This window comes from Portunus trituberculatus, chromosome 8 (assembly GCF_017591435.1).
Source record: "Portunus trituberculatus isolate SZX2019 chromosome 8, ASM1759143v1, whole genome shotgun sequence".
In the NCBI taxonomy this organism is placed as follows: domain Eukaryota; kingdom Metazoa; phylum Arthropoda; class Malacostraca; order Decapoda; family Portunidae; genus Portunus; species Portunus trituberculatus.
In genome coordinates this window covers 4,320,001-4,336,363 of record NC_059262.1, presented here as the reverse complement: position 1 = coordinate 4,336,363, position 16,363 = coordinate 4,320,001, and the positions used below count along the sequence as shown (strand labels likewise).

Here is a 16,363-nt window from a genome sequence, read left to right as displayed (position 1 = left end):
CCCTCACACAAGACTGAGGGAAAGAGGGGAAAGAGTGAGTAAGGGGTGGTGGAGAAGAAAGAAAGCCGCCACATCGCCACAGCCATCCTCTTCTTCCTTCCCCTCGCCTTCTCCCCCTCTTCTTCCCCTCCTTGCAATGTTACCAGAACAGTAAACATTCTCTCAACCTTACACACAGATGGAATGAAGGTTGGAGGAGGAGGAGGAGGAGGAGGAGGAGGAGGAGGAGGAGGAGGAGGAGGAGGAGGAGGAGGAGGACGACGACGACGAGGAGGAGGAGGAGGAAGAAAGACCGTGAGGAAGAAGCAGGTTACAATAAAGAAAAAGAAGAAGAAGAAGAAGAAGAAGAAGTTAATGTGGATGGACGACAACAAAATTAGACTCTCTCTCTCTCTCTCTCTCTCTCAAGTGTGGGAAGAAGAGAACCGTTAATTAGATTGTCATTAAGTGAAGAAAGACCTCGGAAATTTTACACACACACACACACACACACACACACACACACACACACACAAACAGATAAATTAAATAGTGTGGTTTCCAATTGCTATCTTTCACCAATAAGATCAACAAAAACAATAAAAAAAAAAAAAACAATAATAATAATAATAATAACTAACTATTTTGTTGTATATCAGAAGAACAAAGATGCACAAAAACGGCGATTAAATGAAAAAAAAAAAAAAAAAAACTCATAAATACTATACAACTATAACTACAACAGCAACAACAACTACCACTACTACTACTCAAAGATTCCTTCACTAATTTCCTGAGCGTCGCTGTTGCCGGGATAACAATAAGCGAAAAGGATCGTCGTAATAATTTTGGCGCCAACTTTGGGTTTAAATCGCTTGGCATTTGTTTTTATGGCTTCATCCGAACACTATCCCCGGAACTGGCTTCGTCTTCCTATTACCTCATATTACCTTACTTCTTACACTACTTCACGTTGGGCTTATCTACTGCTTACCTAAAGACCCTTGTAATAATCTGAAACCCTTTACTCACAAATAAGAGTGTTATGTAAGGTACAATACTTTCATTATATGGGTACGATGTCTTGTCAGTCTTTCCACATCACCAAATCTTCCTTATTTAATCTTTATTGTTAACTATTCAAATTATCAGAGGTTCCAATAGCACGGTATTATGTAAGGTGCGATATTGTTAATTATGGGTATAAAAGTCACTCTTGTCAGCCTCACTACGTTGCCAAATCTCCCCGTCTGTTTCTACATACTCCCATTCATTCATACTTCATCCTCCTCTCCCTCGTGCTTCAACGCGTCACACTGCACTGCCACGGCCATAAACATCAAAACAGCAATCTCACGTCACTCCAAGACATGATGGAGACGTAAAAATAAGCATAAAATTTAAGATGTCCGGGATAAGATGTGGCAACCGCGCTTCTCTTTTCCCTCTCAGACAGATATTGCCATACGTCTCTCCCTCTCCCTCTCTCTAGCCCTCGTTTTTCCCGTGCTTCCTGTTTCCCTTCCTGGCGGGCGAGTGTTTACCGCCTAGTGAGGGAGAGAGGCAGGGAGGAAAGCTAGTTAATACAACCCTGGCATTTTGTTTATATCCTCCTCTCCCTCCAGCCCCTCCCTCTTCTCTTCCCTTCCTCCATTACTATAACTTCCGCTTTCACTGCCTCTGCTAACATAACTGATCTAATTTAATGTAGTCTATGGTAGCTTAACTTAACCCCTTCAGTAGCAAGACGCGTTTCCATATTCATTCTGGTTACTATTTGGTGATTTTGCACAGCTTCAGAAACTCATGTAGAGATTAAAATAATGAAGACTGAGGCCATTAATCTTCTGACCTCCATTGACTCTTCCTAATGTCAATAAAACGGTCTAATTACACCCACAAAAACCTCAAAGTAGAAATGCGTTCCAGTACTGAAGGGGTTAATGTAATCTCAGCTGACCTAACGTAAACTAACCTAATGAAAACTAGTCTATGCTAACCTAACATTTTTTTTACTAACCTTACTTAATCTAACGTATTAATCCAAAATGTTGACCTTATCCTTATCAAAACAATATCTTCTATTTTAAATCCATCGAATATACACCAACGTCTATTTCATCCAAACCTCAACTAACCTAACCTAACCTATCCTAGCCTAACCTTAACCCAACTCAACCCTACCCTAACCCTGAACGTCTATAAGCCTATCTCCCCTCCCTGTAGGCCTCTGGATGGGCTCAACTGGGTAAAAAAGAAAAAAAATAATATAATGGTCAGATTAATTTGATCAAGAGGACAAAGGCAGGAGGAATGTGGCGGGTTTGTGATCCCGTTGAAGAGATGGAGTTGTGTTGTGTTTGGGTGGTGGTGGTGGTGGTGGTGGTAGTAGTAGTAGTAGTAGTAGTAGAAGAAATCGAAGAAGTGGAAGTAAAAATAGGAGGTGGACGATAGGAATAGATGATAAGGAAGAAGAAGAAGAAGAAGAAGAAGAAGAAGAAGAAGAAGATAAAAAAATATAATGAACAAGAAAAAGTATAATAAAAAAAGGAAAACCACCACCACCACCACCACCACTACTACTACTACTACTACTACTACAACTATTACTACTACTACAACTATTACTACTACTACAACAATAACGATAAAGGAGAACAGTGAGAAAGCAGAATGAACAAGAGTGAAAGAGAATTAGAAGCCTTTGTGGTCCCTTGTTGACACACACACACACACACACACACACACACACACACACACACACACACACACGGGTCAGCCAGATAGAAAGAGGACAGAGGCGGCTTTGTGTGTGTGTGTGTGTGTGTGTGTGTGTGTGTGTGTGTGTGTGTGTGTGTGTGTGTGTGTGTGTGTTTTAATCCTATATAATTTGGTCGAGTCTTCTTCGCCGCCTCCTCCTCCTCCTCCTCCTCCTTTTTTTTTCTAACAATAAAATAAATAAACAAATATATTATATTAATTTCTACATTACATCTATATATTAATAATAATAATAATAATAATAATAATAATAATAATAATAATAATAATAATAATGATGATGATGATGATAATAATAATAATAATACAAAGACGAAGGAAAAGAGGAGGAGGAGGAGGAGGAGGAGGAGGAGGAGGAGGAGGAGGAGGAGGAGGAGGAGGACACCAATAATAATTAATGTAGTACGTATGTTGTTTATCGTGTGTGTGTGTGTGTGTGTGTGTGTGTGTGTGTGTGTGTGTGTGTGTGTGTGTGTGTGTGTGTGTGTGAATATCATCTATAAATCTAAACCTTTTCTACACACACACACACACACACACACACACAGCAGCCTTTTTCTCTTTCTCTTCCTTCTCCTTTATTTTATTTTTTCTTTAGTCACGTCATCTCGGAACTAATGGAGGAGGAGGAGGAGGAGGAGGAGGAGGAGGAGGAGGAGGAGGAGGAGGAGGATTTGTCGCAGAGAAGACTAACACTTAAAAGGCTTCAGACAATTCTCCTTCTCCTTCTTCTCCTCTTCCTTCTCCACCTCCACCTCCTCCTCCTCCTTGTTCTACATCTGTGCTTGTCCTTGGTTTGTTCTTCTTGTCTTCGTTACACTTTTTTTATTTTTTTCTCCTGTTTTGTCTAATCCTCCTCCTCCTCCTCCACTCACTCGTCGCCCTATTCGGTCACAGAAAACCCGTGGTGGGGGGGGGGGTGGAGGTGTGTAGTGTGGGATTCACTGCCTGGCTGACCTAGGGCGCCGTCACAATGGGTCAGGTGAATAGGGTGAGGAGCGTTACTGGGTGAGGGGTCATACAGGTGAGGGGTGAAGGGCGTACTGAAGGGTCACCTCGTACCAGTCTGGCCCAAAAGCCTTGTTTCTGCGGGCGAGGGCGGCGACGGCGGCGGCTGGCGGGTGTCTTGGTGGGCGTGGATGTGGCGGAGGGTGCCGCGACTTCTGTGGCGGGCGTGGGGGCGAGTGTAGTGGCGGCGGCGGTGATTTCAGTGCTCTCCGTGGCGTGGGCCAGCACGTGGTTGTCAGTGCAGGAATGTGTGGCGTCGGCGTGGGCGTGGGGGTGGTCTTGAGCGGCGTGCATGGCAGCACAGGGCTGGGACAGCAGGAAGGCGCGCATGTTGTCGCTGCAGCTGATGCTGCGCTCCCGTGACGCCTCCCGCGCCTCAGAGCCGCACACCCGCCCACGCCCGCGGCACTCCTCCTCCTCCTCACACGCCGTGGTGGCCTTGTGGTGGGAGTGGCAGGTGGATGGTGGAGGCGAGGGCTCGGGCTGGTCTTGCGGCGTGATGCAGGGCAGGTGCTGGGGCGTGGTGGGCGAGGCGGGGTCGCGGTTGGGAGTGTTGGGTGGTCCCTGAGGGGTGAGGGGCGGCTCAGGCGGCAGGGACGGGGGCCAGGGCTCGTCAGGAGAGGGCGTGGATGTGTCGTGCTCCCAGGTGTCAGAGTGGCCCGGGGCGGCGGCGGGCGGGGAGGTGCGGGGTCTCGGTTGTGTCCCAGGATAGACTGTCCAGGGGGAAATCTGCCCCCAGCAGGTCCTGCAGCTCCCCCGGCAGGTCTGTAGAGTCCGGGGCGGGGCTGGGCGGCGCCGAGAAGTGCAGGTCCAGGTCAGGCTGGCGAGGGAGCGGCGCGGACTCGCTGACCACCAGGTCGCGCCAGCTGACGGTGTCCTCGTTGTCCGTCAGCACCAGCAGGTCCTCGGGGCACAGCACGTCAGCCTCCTGGTTGAAGCTGTCGTCCTCGCTCTCCGCCAGGTCCACGGAGCACAGGTAGTGGGAGATGGCGTGGTACACCTGGCTGGGTGTAGTGGCGGGTGGCGGTGTGGGGGCGGGCGAGGAGCTGCCTGAGTGTGGCGTGGAGGAAGAAGAGAAGGACGCGGCGCTGTCCTCGAAGCTCGTGCCCAGGCCGCTCTCGGGGCTAGGCTCCTGCGGCGGCAGCGCCACCACCACCTCCAGCAAGTCTGCCGCACGCCCGCACGGCGCCTTGGCCGTGGGCGTGGCGTACCTCAGGGCTGGCTGGGCGACGGCAGCGGCCCGGCGACGGTTTCTTCCCCGGCGCGTCTTGCGGGCCGGCTCCTCCACGCTGAGGCTGTTCTTGACGAGGCGCCGCGTGGCGCGCACATCCCCGCTGCCACCGAACACCTCGCTGAGGCGCGGCGGGCGGCAGGAGCGACGACAGCCAGGGGACTCCACGGAAGCGGCGGGCGGACACATTTCCGGTGGGGCCTGCTCCTCCTGCTTCTCCCTCTCCTCCTCTTCCTCTTCCCTTGGTGGCCACTCGCTGGCTCCCTCCCCGCCATCCCTCCTAGCCTGCGCCTTCCGGCGGACGTTCACCTCCTCCAACACTTGCTCTCGTAGAGCGTGCCACCCGTGCGCAGCGCGGGTGCGGCGCTGCAGGCTGCGGCGGAGGACGTGCCAGCCTGTGTGGGTGTCCAGGCGTGTCTGGCTGCAGGCGCAGGACAGCACGCCCTGCCCTGACCGCCTGACGCTGCTGCTGCTGCTGTTGGTGGCAGCACGCCTGCCGGTGTAGTGCAGGTCCGTCAGACTGAGGCATAGATTGTGTCTGCTGCTGCTGTTGCTGCTGCCCATCCGCGAGGCGCCACACTCCACCAGGTTGGTGAGGCTGCCCGTGGGCCGCCTGAGAGGCGCGGGACTGTTGTCCCTGCTGCTGTCACTGCTGCTGGAGCATCCCCACGCTCCCCACTCTCCGCCGCCCCAGCTGCGGCTCAGACCGCCCATGCGCGTCGCTGCTGGCATGAACACCTCGTCCCCGTCATCCTCACTCTCACTCTCCGACGACGACGCCGACGCCCTGCCCATGCTCTCACTGCCCGCTGTGGCCGCGCTGCTGTCCTCCAACGACGCCGGCACCAACCATCCACCGCCGCCGCCGCTCCTCTCACCCAACGCTGGCCTGTTCATTTCTTCCTCCTGCTGCGGCTGAAGCGAAACTCTGCTGACGTCCTGCTGCTGCTGATGTGAGGCTCTGCTGACTTCTTCCTGCTGGTGTGAGGCTCTGCCTTTTTCCTCCTCCTGCTCCTGCTGAAGTGAAGCTTTGGTGACATCCTGCTCCTGCTGAAGTGAAGCTTTGATGACTTCCTGCTCCTGTGGAAGTGAAGCTTTGATGACTTCCTGCTCCTGCTGAAGTGAAGCCTTGATGACTTCCTGCTCCTGCTGAAGTGAAGCTTTGATGACTTCCTGCTCCTGTGGAAGTGAAGCTTTGATGACTTCCTGCTCCTGTGGAAGTGAAGCTTTGGTGACTTCCTGCTCCTGTGGAAGTGAAGCTTTGGTGACATCCTGCTCCTGCTGAAGTGAAGCTTTGATGACTTCCTGCTCCTGTGGAAGTGAAGCTTTGGTGACTTCCTGCTCCTGTGGAAGTGAAGCTTTGGTGACTATTTGCTCCTGTGGAAGTGAAGCTTTGGTGACATCCTGCTCCTGCTGAAGTGAAGCTTTGATGACTTCCTGCTCCTGTGGAAGTGAAGCTTTGATAACTTCCTGCTCCTGCTGAAGTGAAGCCTTGATGACTTCCTGCTCCTGCTGAAGTGAAGCTTTGATGACTTCCTGCTCCTGTGGAAGTGAAGCTTTGGTGACTTCCTGCTCCTGCTGAAGTGAAGCTTTGATAACTTCCTGCTCCTGTGGAAGTGAAGCTTTGATGACTTCCTGCTCCTGCTGAAGTGAAGCTTTGATGACTTCCTGCTCCTGTGGAAGTGAAGCTTTGGTGACTTCCTGCTCCTGTGGAAGTGAAGCTTTGGTGACTTCCTGCTCCTGTGGAAGTGAAGCTTTGGTGACTTCCTGCTCCTGTGGAAGTGAAGCTTTGGTGACTATTTGCTCCTGTGGAAGTGAAGCTTTGGTGACATCCTGCTCCTGCTGAAGTGAAGCTTTGATGACTTCCTGCTCCTGTGGAAGTGAAGCTTTGATAACTTCCTGCTCCTGCTGAAGTGAAGCCTTGATGACTTCCTGCTCCTGCTGAAGTGAAGCTTTGATGACTTCCTGCTCCAGTGGAAGTGAAGCTTTGGTGACTTCCTGCTCCTGCTGAAGTGAAGCTTTGATAACTTCCTGCTCCTGTGGAAGTGAAGCTTTGATGACTTCCTGCTCCTGCTGAAGTGAAGCTTTGATGACTTCCTGCTCCTGTGGAAGTGAAGCTTTGGTGACTTCCTGCTCCTGTGGAAGTGAAGCTTTGGTGACTTCCTGCTCCTGTGGAAGTGAAGCTTTGGTGACTTCCTGCTCCTGTGGAAGTGAAGCTTTGGTGACTTCCTGCTCCTGTGGAAGTGAAGCTTTGATGACTTCCTGCTCCTGTGAAAGTGAAGCTTTGATGACTTCCTGCTCCTGTGGAAGTGAAGCTTTGGTGACTTCCTGCTCCTGTGAAAGTGAAGCTTTGATGACTTCCTGCTCCTGTGGAAGTGAAGCTTTGGTGACTTCCTGCTCCTGTGAAAGTGAAGCTTTGGTGACTTCCTGCTCCTGTGGAAGTGAAGCTTTGGTGACTTCCTGCTCCTGTGGAAGTGAAGCTTTGATGACTTCCTGCTCCTGTGGAAGTGAAGCTTTGGTGACTTCCTGCTCCTGTGGAAGTGAAGCTTTGGTGACTTCCTGCTCCTGTGGAAGTGAAGCTTTGATGACTTCCTGCTCCTGTGGAAGTGAAGCTTTGGTGACTTCCTGCTCCTGTGGAAGTGAAGCTTTGGTGACTTCCTGCTCCTGTGGAAGTGAAGCTTTGGTGACTTCCTGCTCCTGTGGAAGTGAAGCTTTGATGACTTCCTGCTCCTGTGGAAGTGAAGCTTTGGTGACTTCCTGCTCCTGTGGAAGTGAAGCTTTGGTGACTTCCTGCTCCTGTGGAAGTGAAGCTTTGATGACTTCCTGCTCCTGTGGAAGTGAAGCTTTGGTGACTTCCTGCTCCTGTGGAAGTGAAGCTTTGATGACTTCCTGCTCCTGTGAAAGTGAAGCTTTGGTGACTTCCTGCTCCTGTGGAAGTGAAGCTTTGGTGACTTCCTGCTCCTGTGGAAGTGAAGCTTTGATGACTTCCTGCTCCTGTGGAAGTGAAGCTTTGGTGACTTCCTGCTCCTGTGGAAGTGAAGCTTTGATGACTTCCTGCTCCTGTGAAAGTGAAGCTTTGGTGACTTCCTGCTCCTGTGAAAGTGAAGCTTTGGTGACTTCCTGCTCCTGTGGAAGTGAAGCTTTGGTGACATCCTGCTCCTGCTGAATTGAAGCTTTGGTGACTTCCTGTTCTAAGTGATGCTGAGGGGAGGCTCTGCTGACTTCCTCCTCTTGCTGTTGCTGAAGTGGGGCACTAATGATTTCCTCCTCCTGTTGATGTACGCCTCTGTTCACTTCTTCCTCTTCCTCCTCCTGCTGCTGCTGGAGTGAGGGTCTGCTGACGTCCTTATCCTGCTGCTGCTGCTGCGGTGAGGCTGTGCTGATTTCCTTACCCTGCTGTCGCACTAAGACTGTGCTGACGTCCTCCTGTAGGGAGGCGGCCCTGCTAAGGTTCTGAGGGCAGGACGCAGAGTGTCTGATTCCCCGGGTGGCGGCAGGCTGCAGGGACGTGGTGCTCTCCACGGTGAGGTCCCCGTGGCTGGTGGAGCAGGCCACGCCCTTGGCACATCCTTGGCGGTGACGGCGGGCAGGGCGCTGCAGGGGGTACTCGTCACCCAGGCTACGCCAGCGCCGCATGCCCACCGCACCGTCCTGGCTGGGCTGGGGGGCGGCGCGGCGACTCACCAGCTTGGGCAGCTCCCTCATGCTGTGGCTGTGACTCAGCGTGGGGACGGTGCCGCGCTCACTGTTAGCCTTGCTGAACCGGGGCGCCCCGCGTGGTGGGGGCGCGGCCCCCGGGGTGGCGGTGACACGCTTGGGCTTGGCGCCGCCCTGGGAGGGGCTGGCGGGCGAGGGTCTGCTGTTCACCTTGGGCCTGATGTGGCTGTAGTCTGGGTACTGGAAGCTCTGTGCCCTGCGCAGCGGGCGCGGTGGATGCAGGGGACGGGGCGGGGGGCAGGGCGGCAGCTGGAAGGCGGAGGCAGAGGTAGTGGCCGGGGCTGGGGCGGGCTGTGCTGGCCTATTGGGGGACACCAGTGGCAGGAACTTGGGGCGCTCCCTGCGCGGCCCGGGAGGAGGGGGCACCCAGCGGGCCTCACCACCCTTGCCGCGCCCTGCCTCTGGCTGAGGGAGCGGACCGGTGGGGGCGGGCCAGGCTCCCTGGCTGTCCCTGCGGGATTGGAGGCTGGGGCGGCGTGGCGCAGGTTGCACGGCGGGCCTGGCCTGGGACTTGGGCGGGGGCCCTGGGGGTGAGGGCGGCACGTTGCGCGGTACAGGTGTGGAGCAGCCTGAGGTGGGCGTGGTGCAGAGCGTGCTGGACTGTGTGGGCGGCACGGCGTGGTCTGGCAGGGGCGTGGCGTGCTGAGTGATGGACATGGGATTGGAAGGCGGTAGGGGCACGTCGGGCGGAGTGGTGGCCATCCTTTCAACTCTCACTTCCCGGCTGCTACTGCTGCTGCTGCTGCTGCTGCTGCTGCTGCTGCTGCTGCTGCTGCCGCCGCCGCTGCCGCCGCCACCACCGCCACCGCCCAGCCAGGACAGGGCGCCTCGGATAAAGGTGGTCATGTCTGCGGGGCGTGGAGCCTTCACGCCATGGCAGGTGGGCAGGGCAGGGAAGGTCAGGACACTTTCTGGCGCCGCCTGGCCTCACGCTCCTGCTGGCGGGGTGAACGTGCGGGCGGGCGCGGCGCGTGGTTCCTCTTCCTGCTGCACGCCTGGCGGTGACTCCTGCGGCTCCTGCTGGGCGCGCCTCTCCGTGCACACACGCTTCTTGCTGCTGCGCCGCCTTACACTCCTCTTTACTCTTCTCTAACCAAAAAGTCTTCTCTCCTCTTGTCCTGCTTTATCCGTTTTTCTTATTTATATTTTCCTCTTCACTAAATGTTCCTTGCTGTGCCTGACTCACGGCCTATCCGCGGCCTGTCCACCGAGTCACGCTGCACCAAGGCTCACTGTCAATCCTGTCACACACGTTAGCTTAGCTCACTCCACTCCCCCTCCACTCCTAATCTGCCTTCCACCTTACACCACCCTTCTGTCTATACCATACCTGTCTTATACCGTCTTACATTGCCTCCCGTCCACTCCTGCTAATCTCACTCCCGCCCACTCCTCCCTAATCGTATTCACCCTTCAAATCCGCCTTCAGATCCGTCACTTTGAAAAACGCGGCGAAGTGGAGAGCGCAACACTCGCCTCCCTCCATCTTGCATTCAGAAATACTTCCTTCTCTCTCTCCATGAGTGTTTGCCAAGGCCTCAGAGATGATCAGCAGGGTTCCTAAGTGTTCTACTTAATGATGTAGAAAATGTGCTTAATCTGTTACTAGAACCATAAAAACGCCATTAAAACACTTCACCAAAACTACCTTTAAAGGGTTCCCAGGGTTTAATTATGCAGAAATCTAGTTAATCTGTCACTAGAACCATAAAAACGCCATTAAAAACACGCCTGATTAACTAAAACAGAGCACTTTGGCAGTAGTGAAGATGCAGAGAAAGGTTTCAGAACACAGGCCGTGGTTATGCAAATTTTGAGGCATCAGAGGCGAGAAGTGTGGGATCTAAACCTCTTTACGTTCAGTGACGCGGGGTGGCTGGCAGTAATGCGCGCCACGACACTCGCTTGTTTATGCATGCTGTCTAGAGGAGGAGTGGCGACAGCGTTAGAGATCAGGAGTGATGTTCTGCTTGTTTCTATGTTCTTGTGTGACCGTCTGGGTAGTGAGCTGTGGTGTGGTATAGTGAGATGTGTGGTGTGGATTTAGGTAGTGAGAGTGTTTGAGCAGAAGTTTGAATAAAATATGAAGTGTTACTATTGCTGTGATAAACTGTTAACCCCTTCAGTACTGGGACACATTTTTGCCTTGAGATTTGTGTGCCATTAGACTATTTTATTGACATTAGGAAGGATGAATGGAGATCAGAAGATTAATGGCAATCTTCAGTACTGGGACACATTTTTACCTTGAGATTAGTGTACGATTAGACCATTTTATTGACATTAGAAAGGGTTTATGGAGGTCAGAAGAGTAATGGCCACAGTCTTCATTATTTTAACCCCTTCAGTACTGGGACACAGTTTTGCCTTAAGATTTGTGTACCATTAGACCATTTTACTGACGTTAAAGAAGGATCTATGGAGGTTAGAATGTTAATGGCCAGTCTTCACAATTTTAACCCCTTCAGTACTGGGACAAATTTCTTACCTTGAGTTTGTGTACGATTAGACCATTTTATTGACATTAGGAAGGGTCTATGGAGGTCAGAAGATTAATGGCCACAGTCTTCACTATTTCAACCCCCCAATAAGTTTCTGAAGCTGTATAAGTTCACCAGATAGTCAGCAGAATGAACAGAGAAACGCGTCACGGTACTTGAGGGGTTAAAAGTGTGGTCAATGAACATTATATAAGTATGTTGTTGTTGTTGGTATTTTCAGAGCAGCGAGGCAGGGGAGATAAAATAAAAAATAAAAAGTAATGCCAGTGAAAAAAACAAAAACACCACAAAAATAACCAAAACACAAAATAAAAAAAAAAAGTGAAACAAAAAAATAAATATATGAAAACCGTATATTCTTTTTAAACCTAGCTCTAACTTAACCTATCTCTCCCTCTCTAGCTCAAACTCCCTAGTATAGCCAGTACCCACCACACAACACAGCACTTAGATACACTTAACACTATCACACACACACACACACACACACACACACACGGACACACAGACAGCCGAGATAAAGGGGACCAGGCTGGAGTATACTGTATGTGTGTGTATGCTCCGAAGTGTGCCTGTAAACTGGACTACTTGTTTATGTGTATGTGTGTGTGTATGTCTTCCCCCCCCCCTTCATCCTCCTCCTCCTCTTCTTCTTCTTCCTTACTTCCTTGTGGTGTGGTTTACAACTTTTAAGGCAAGGAAGATCAAGCCCTTGAAATGCAAAAGGCTGTTAGTCAGAAGGAGGAGGAGGAGGAGGAGGAGGAGGAGGAGGAGGAGGAGAAGGAGAAGGGGAACGGGAAGGAGAAGGAGAAGGAGAAGGAGAAGAAGGAGGAGGAGGAGGAGGATAAAGAGAAGGAGAAGGAAAAAGGAAACAAATAAGATTGATGCAAGAAATATAAGGGAGAGAGAGAGAGAGAGAGAGAGAGAGAGAGAGAGAGAGAGAGAGAGAGAGAGAGAGAGAGAGAGAGAGAGAGAGAGAGAGAGAGAGAGAGAGAGAGAGAGAGAGAGAGAGAGAGAGAGAGAGGTATAAAAAAAGAAAGAAAAAATAAGGAAATAAAGAAAAGAATAACACACACCCACCCACATCCACCCACCCGCACACGCACACACACACACACACACACACACACACACACACACACACACACAGGGGCTTCTTTGTGTGTGCATGTGTGTATGTGTGTACGTACAGGTGGAAGGTAGAAGAACAAGAAGACGAGAAAGAGGAGGAGGAGGAGGAGGAGGAGGAGGAGGAGGAGGAGGAGGAGGAGGAGGAGGAGGAGGAGGGACAAGTGAAGGTGAAATAAACACGTTAATTTTCATGTGACTGACTGACTGACCGACACACACACACACACACACACACATTAGTCACATGAATATTTGCAAACCATTGACGTCAACAACAACAACAACAATAATAATAATAACAATAGAAGCACAGGTGTGGAGGAGAGGGAGGGGAGGGGGAGTGGGAAGAGGAGGTCAACAGGTGTGCAGATACTATAATTAGGCCACACCTGTCATAACACACCGACCTTTCATATGCTCTCTCTCTCTCTCTCTCTCTCTCTCTCTCTCTCTCTCTCTCTCTCAATCATTTCTTTTTCCCTTTTCTCCTCAAAATTTCCAAAGTATTTTCTACTAAGACGTTCAAATAATGCACAAAAATAGTCAATATTCACATTTTTCCCCTTTTTTCCTTCAAACTTTACGAGTGAGTGAGTGAGTGAGTGAGTGAGAAATATTAATACAAGAGTGACGTAAACAGTTCTCATGGTCATATTTCCTGCCTTAACTTAAAAAACGGTTCAAATTTTAGTCAATCAATTATTTTCCTTTTTCTCTTTTAAGTTTCCACAAAAACGTAAAAAAAAAAGTCCATATTTTTCCTTTAAAATTTCCACTTGTTTTCTACAACTTTAAAAAAACTGTCCAAATTTTTGTGAATCAGCATTTTTTCCCCTTTTTCCTTCAATTTCCAACGTATTTTCTACCAAGACAGCTTAAAAACACAATACAAAAATGGTTATTTCATATTTTCCCCTTTTTTTTCCTTTCAAATTTCCACTTATTTTCTACCATAAATAAAAAAAAAAAAAAAAAACGGTTCAAATTTTTGTCAATCAATTATTTTTCGCTTTTTTTTCCTTTTAAGTTTCCACAAAAACGTTAAAAAAAAGTAAGTCCATATTTTTTCTATTTTTTTATTCCTTTCAAATTTCCACTAATTTCCTACGATAAATAAAAAAAAACTCCAAATTTCAGTGAATCAATAATTTTTCCCATTTTCCTTCAATTTCCAACATATTTTTCTACCAAGACACCTTAAAAATAATAAAAAAACACTCAGTTAATATTTTTCCCCTTTTCCTTTCAAATTTTCACTTATTTCCTGCCATAAATAAAAAAAAAAAACTTCAAATTTCAGTTAATCAATTAATTTTCGTTTTTTTTTCCCTTTAAGTTTCCATAAAAAAAAAAACAGGAAAAACGTCCGTTCATATATTTTTTTCTCTTTTTCCTTTCAAATTTCCACTTATCTTCTACCGAAAATAAAAAAAAAACTTGAAATTTTAGTGAATAAACAATTTTTTCCTTCAATTTTCAAAGCATTTTTCTACACAGCCAGCTTAAAACAATACAAAAATAGTTCCTTCATAATATTTTTCCCTTTTTTCTTCCAATTTCCCCTTATTTCCAACCACAACACAAAATAACGTAGAAATCTGAATCAATCAACATTTTCTCTTTCCAATCCTTTATAGTTCAAGGAATTTCCATTCATAAGTAAAAAAAAAAAAACATGCAAAATTTAGTCCATCAACACATTTCCCTTTAAATTTTCACTGATCTTTTTATCATAAGCTAAAAAAAAAAATAAATAAATGAAATAAATTTGTCATTCATTTTTTTCTATTTTCCTTTTAATTTCCAAAGTATTTTTCTACCAAGCCAGGAAAAAAAGTTAATATTCTCTTTTTTCCTTAGAATTTCAACTTACTTTCTGTCATAGCTCAAAATCAGGTACATATCTTAATTAATCAACAAATTTCCTGTTTTTCCTTATAATTTCAACCCTTATTCATTTAAATTCCCCAAAAACTTTATAATTACAAGTCAGACAGTCAATACAACAGTCTCACCTTGAAATCTAACTCATTATTCCTTTACAATCGCAGTTATTTCCTACCATAACCCCAAAAACCTTACAATCTTAAGTCAGACAGTCAAAACAACAGTGTCCCTTTGAAATTTTACCCTTATTCCTTTAAATTTACACTCACTTCCTACTGCAACCCAAACAACCTTACAAATTTTAAGTCAAAGTCAAAACAACAGTGCCCTTTTGAAATCTAACACCACAACCCCAAAAACCTTATAATTTCATGTCAGGGAGTCAATACAACAGTGTCCCTTTGAAATTTTACCCTTATTCCTTTAAATTTACACTCACTCCCTACTACAACACAAAAAACCTTACAAATTTTAAGTCAAAGTCAAAACAACAGTGCCCTTTTTGAAATCTAACACCACATCCCCTAAAAACCTTATAATTTCATGTCAGACAGTCAAAACAAATGTCCCCTTGAAATCTAACTCTATATTCCTTTAAATTTACACTCACTTTCTACTGCAACCCAAAAAAGCTTACAAATTTTAAGTCAAAGTCAAAACAACAGTGCCCTTTTGAAATCTAACACCACATCCCCTAAAAAACCTTATAATTTCATCAGACAGTCAAAACAAATGTCCCCTTGAAATCTAACTCTATATTCCTTTACAATCGCAGTTATTTCCTACCACAACCCACAAAAAAACGTACAATTTCAAGGCAGAGAGTCAAAACAACAGTGTCCCTTTGAAATTTTACCCTTATTCCTTTAAATTTACACTCACTTCCTACTGCAACCCAAACAACCTTACAAATTTTAGGTCAGAGTCAATACAACGGTGCCCTTTTTGAAATCTAACACCACATCCCCTAAAAAACTTATAATTTCAAGGCAGAGAGTCAAAACAAATGTCCCCTTGAAATCTAACTCTATATTCCTTTACAATCGCAGTTATTTCCTACGACACACACAAAAAAACTTATAAATTCAAGCGAGAGTCAATACAAGACCCCCTCCTTGAGTCTTACCCATGTGGTGGTGGTGGTGGAGGGAAGCAGGCTGGTCTTTCCACTCTTGGGACTCCAGATGTTGAGACGAGACAGAAGCAGGTTAGGCATGGCTGGGGCACTCTGACCCTTACGCATGAGTGGCAGGAAGGCAGGTTTTGCTATGCTTTGTAGGGCTTCCTCTGGCTTCTCTTGGTTTTGTTTAGTGTGTGTTATATTTGCTGGTTTGTTGTCGTTTTCTTTTTTGGGTTTGTCTCCATTTTCTTTGATTTCTTTTTATTTTTTTACGTATTTTTCTAGTTTTTGTGGGTTTTTTAAATTATTTTTCTTTACTTTGTGTTTTTTTCCAGCTTTTTATATTTTTCCAGTTTTGTTTTAAGTACTTTTCAGTTTTTTTTTTCATTTATTTAGTTTTTTTTCTTCTTTTTCTTTCGTTTTCATTTTTGTCTTGATCTTTTTTCTCCTTTTTCGTGTAAGCAAATTCGTTTTCTCGTCGTGTCTCGTTTTCTTTATATTTTCTTGACTGACTTAGGGAGAATCAAACAAAAAATAAATAAATAAATAAAATATACATAAATGAAAATAACTCTCTCTCTCTCTCTCTCTCTCTCTCTCTCTCTCTCTCTCTCTCTCTCTCCTTCTTTCTCTTCCTCCATCTCTCCCTCTCTCTTCCATTTTCTCACTCCCTGCCTTCCTTCCCTCCATTTCTCTCTATTCCACTCCTCCCTCTCTCCTTCCCTCTATTTCCTCACTCACTCCTTTCCTTCATCTCTCCCTCTCCCTCTCCTCCACTTCCTTCTTCCTCTTCCTCCATCTCTTCCTTCCATTACTCTATCATATTTTCTTCTTCCGCAAAACAGAGAGGAGAAAAACAAACAGCAAAGAAAGAGAAGAATAAATAAGTAAATAAAGATAATAACAATTTTGGCAACTATAGGGGAATTCTCTCTCTCTCTCTCTCTCTCTCTCTCTCTCTCTCTCTCTCTCTCTCTCTCTCTCTCTCTCATCAAAAAAACACACTTT

General features: G+C 47.4%; 2 protein-coding genes across 2 annotated transcripts in view; both read right to left on the bottom strand.

The window, feature by feature from the left end:
• Positions 1–16,363, bottom strand: part of LOC123499582 — a 109,537-nt gene that overhangs the window by 46,228 nt on the left and 46,946 nt on the right.
• Positions 4,095–11,966, bottom strand: LOC123499541 (serine/arginine repetitive matrix protein 2-like). Its single transcript, XM_045247646.1, has 2 exons — positions 11,650–11,966; positions 4,095–9,957 (listed from the first exon to the last, which is right to left on the bottom strand). Exon 2 carries the CDS (start codon positions 9,560–9,562, stop codon positions 4,418–4,420), a length of 5,145 nt encoding a protein of 1,714 aa, XP_045103581.1. The 5' UTR covers positions 9,563–9,957; positions 11,650–11,966; the 3' UTR covers positions 4,095–4,417.

What these genes read in the sequence shown, in the direction of transcription:
- LOC123499541 (XM_045247646.1), bottom strand. Translation starts at nt 9,562, where the DNA reads ATGACCACCTTTATCCGAGGCGCCCTGTCCTGGCTGGGCGGTGGCGGT.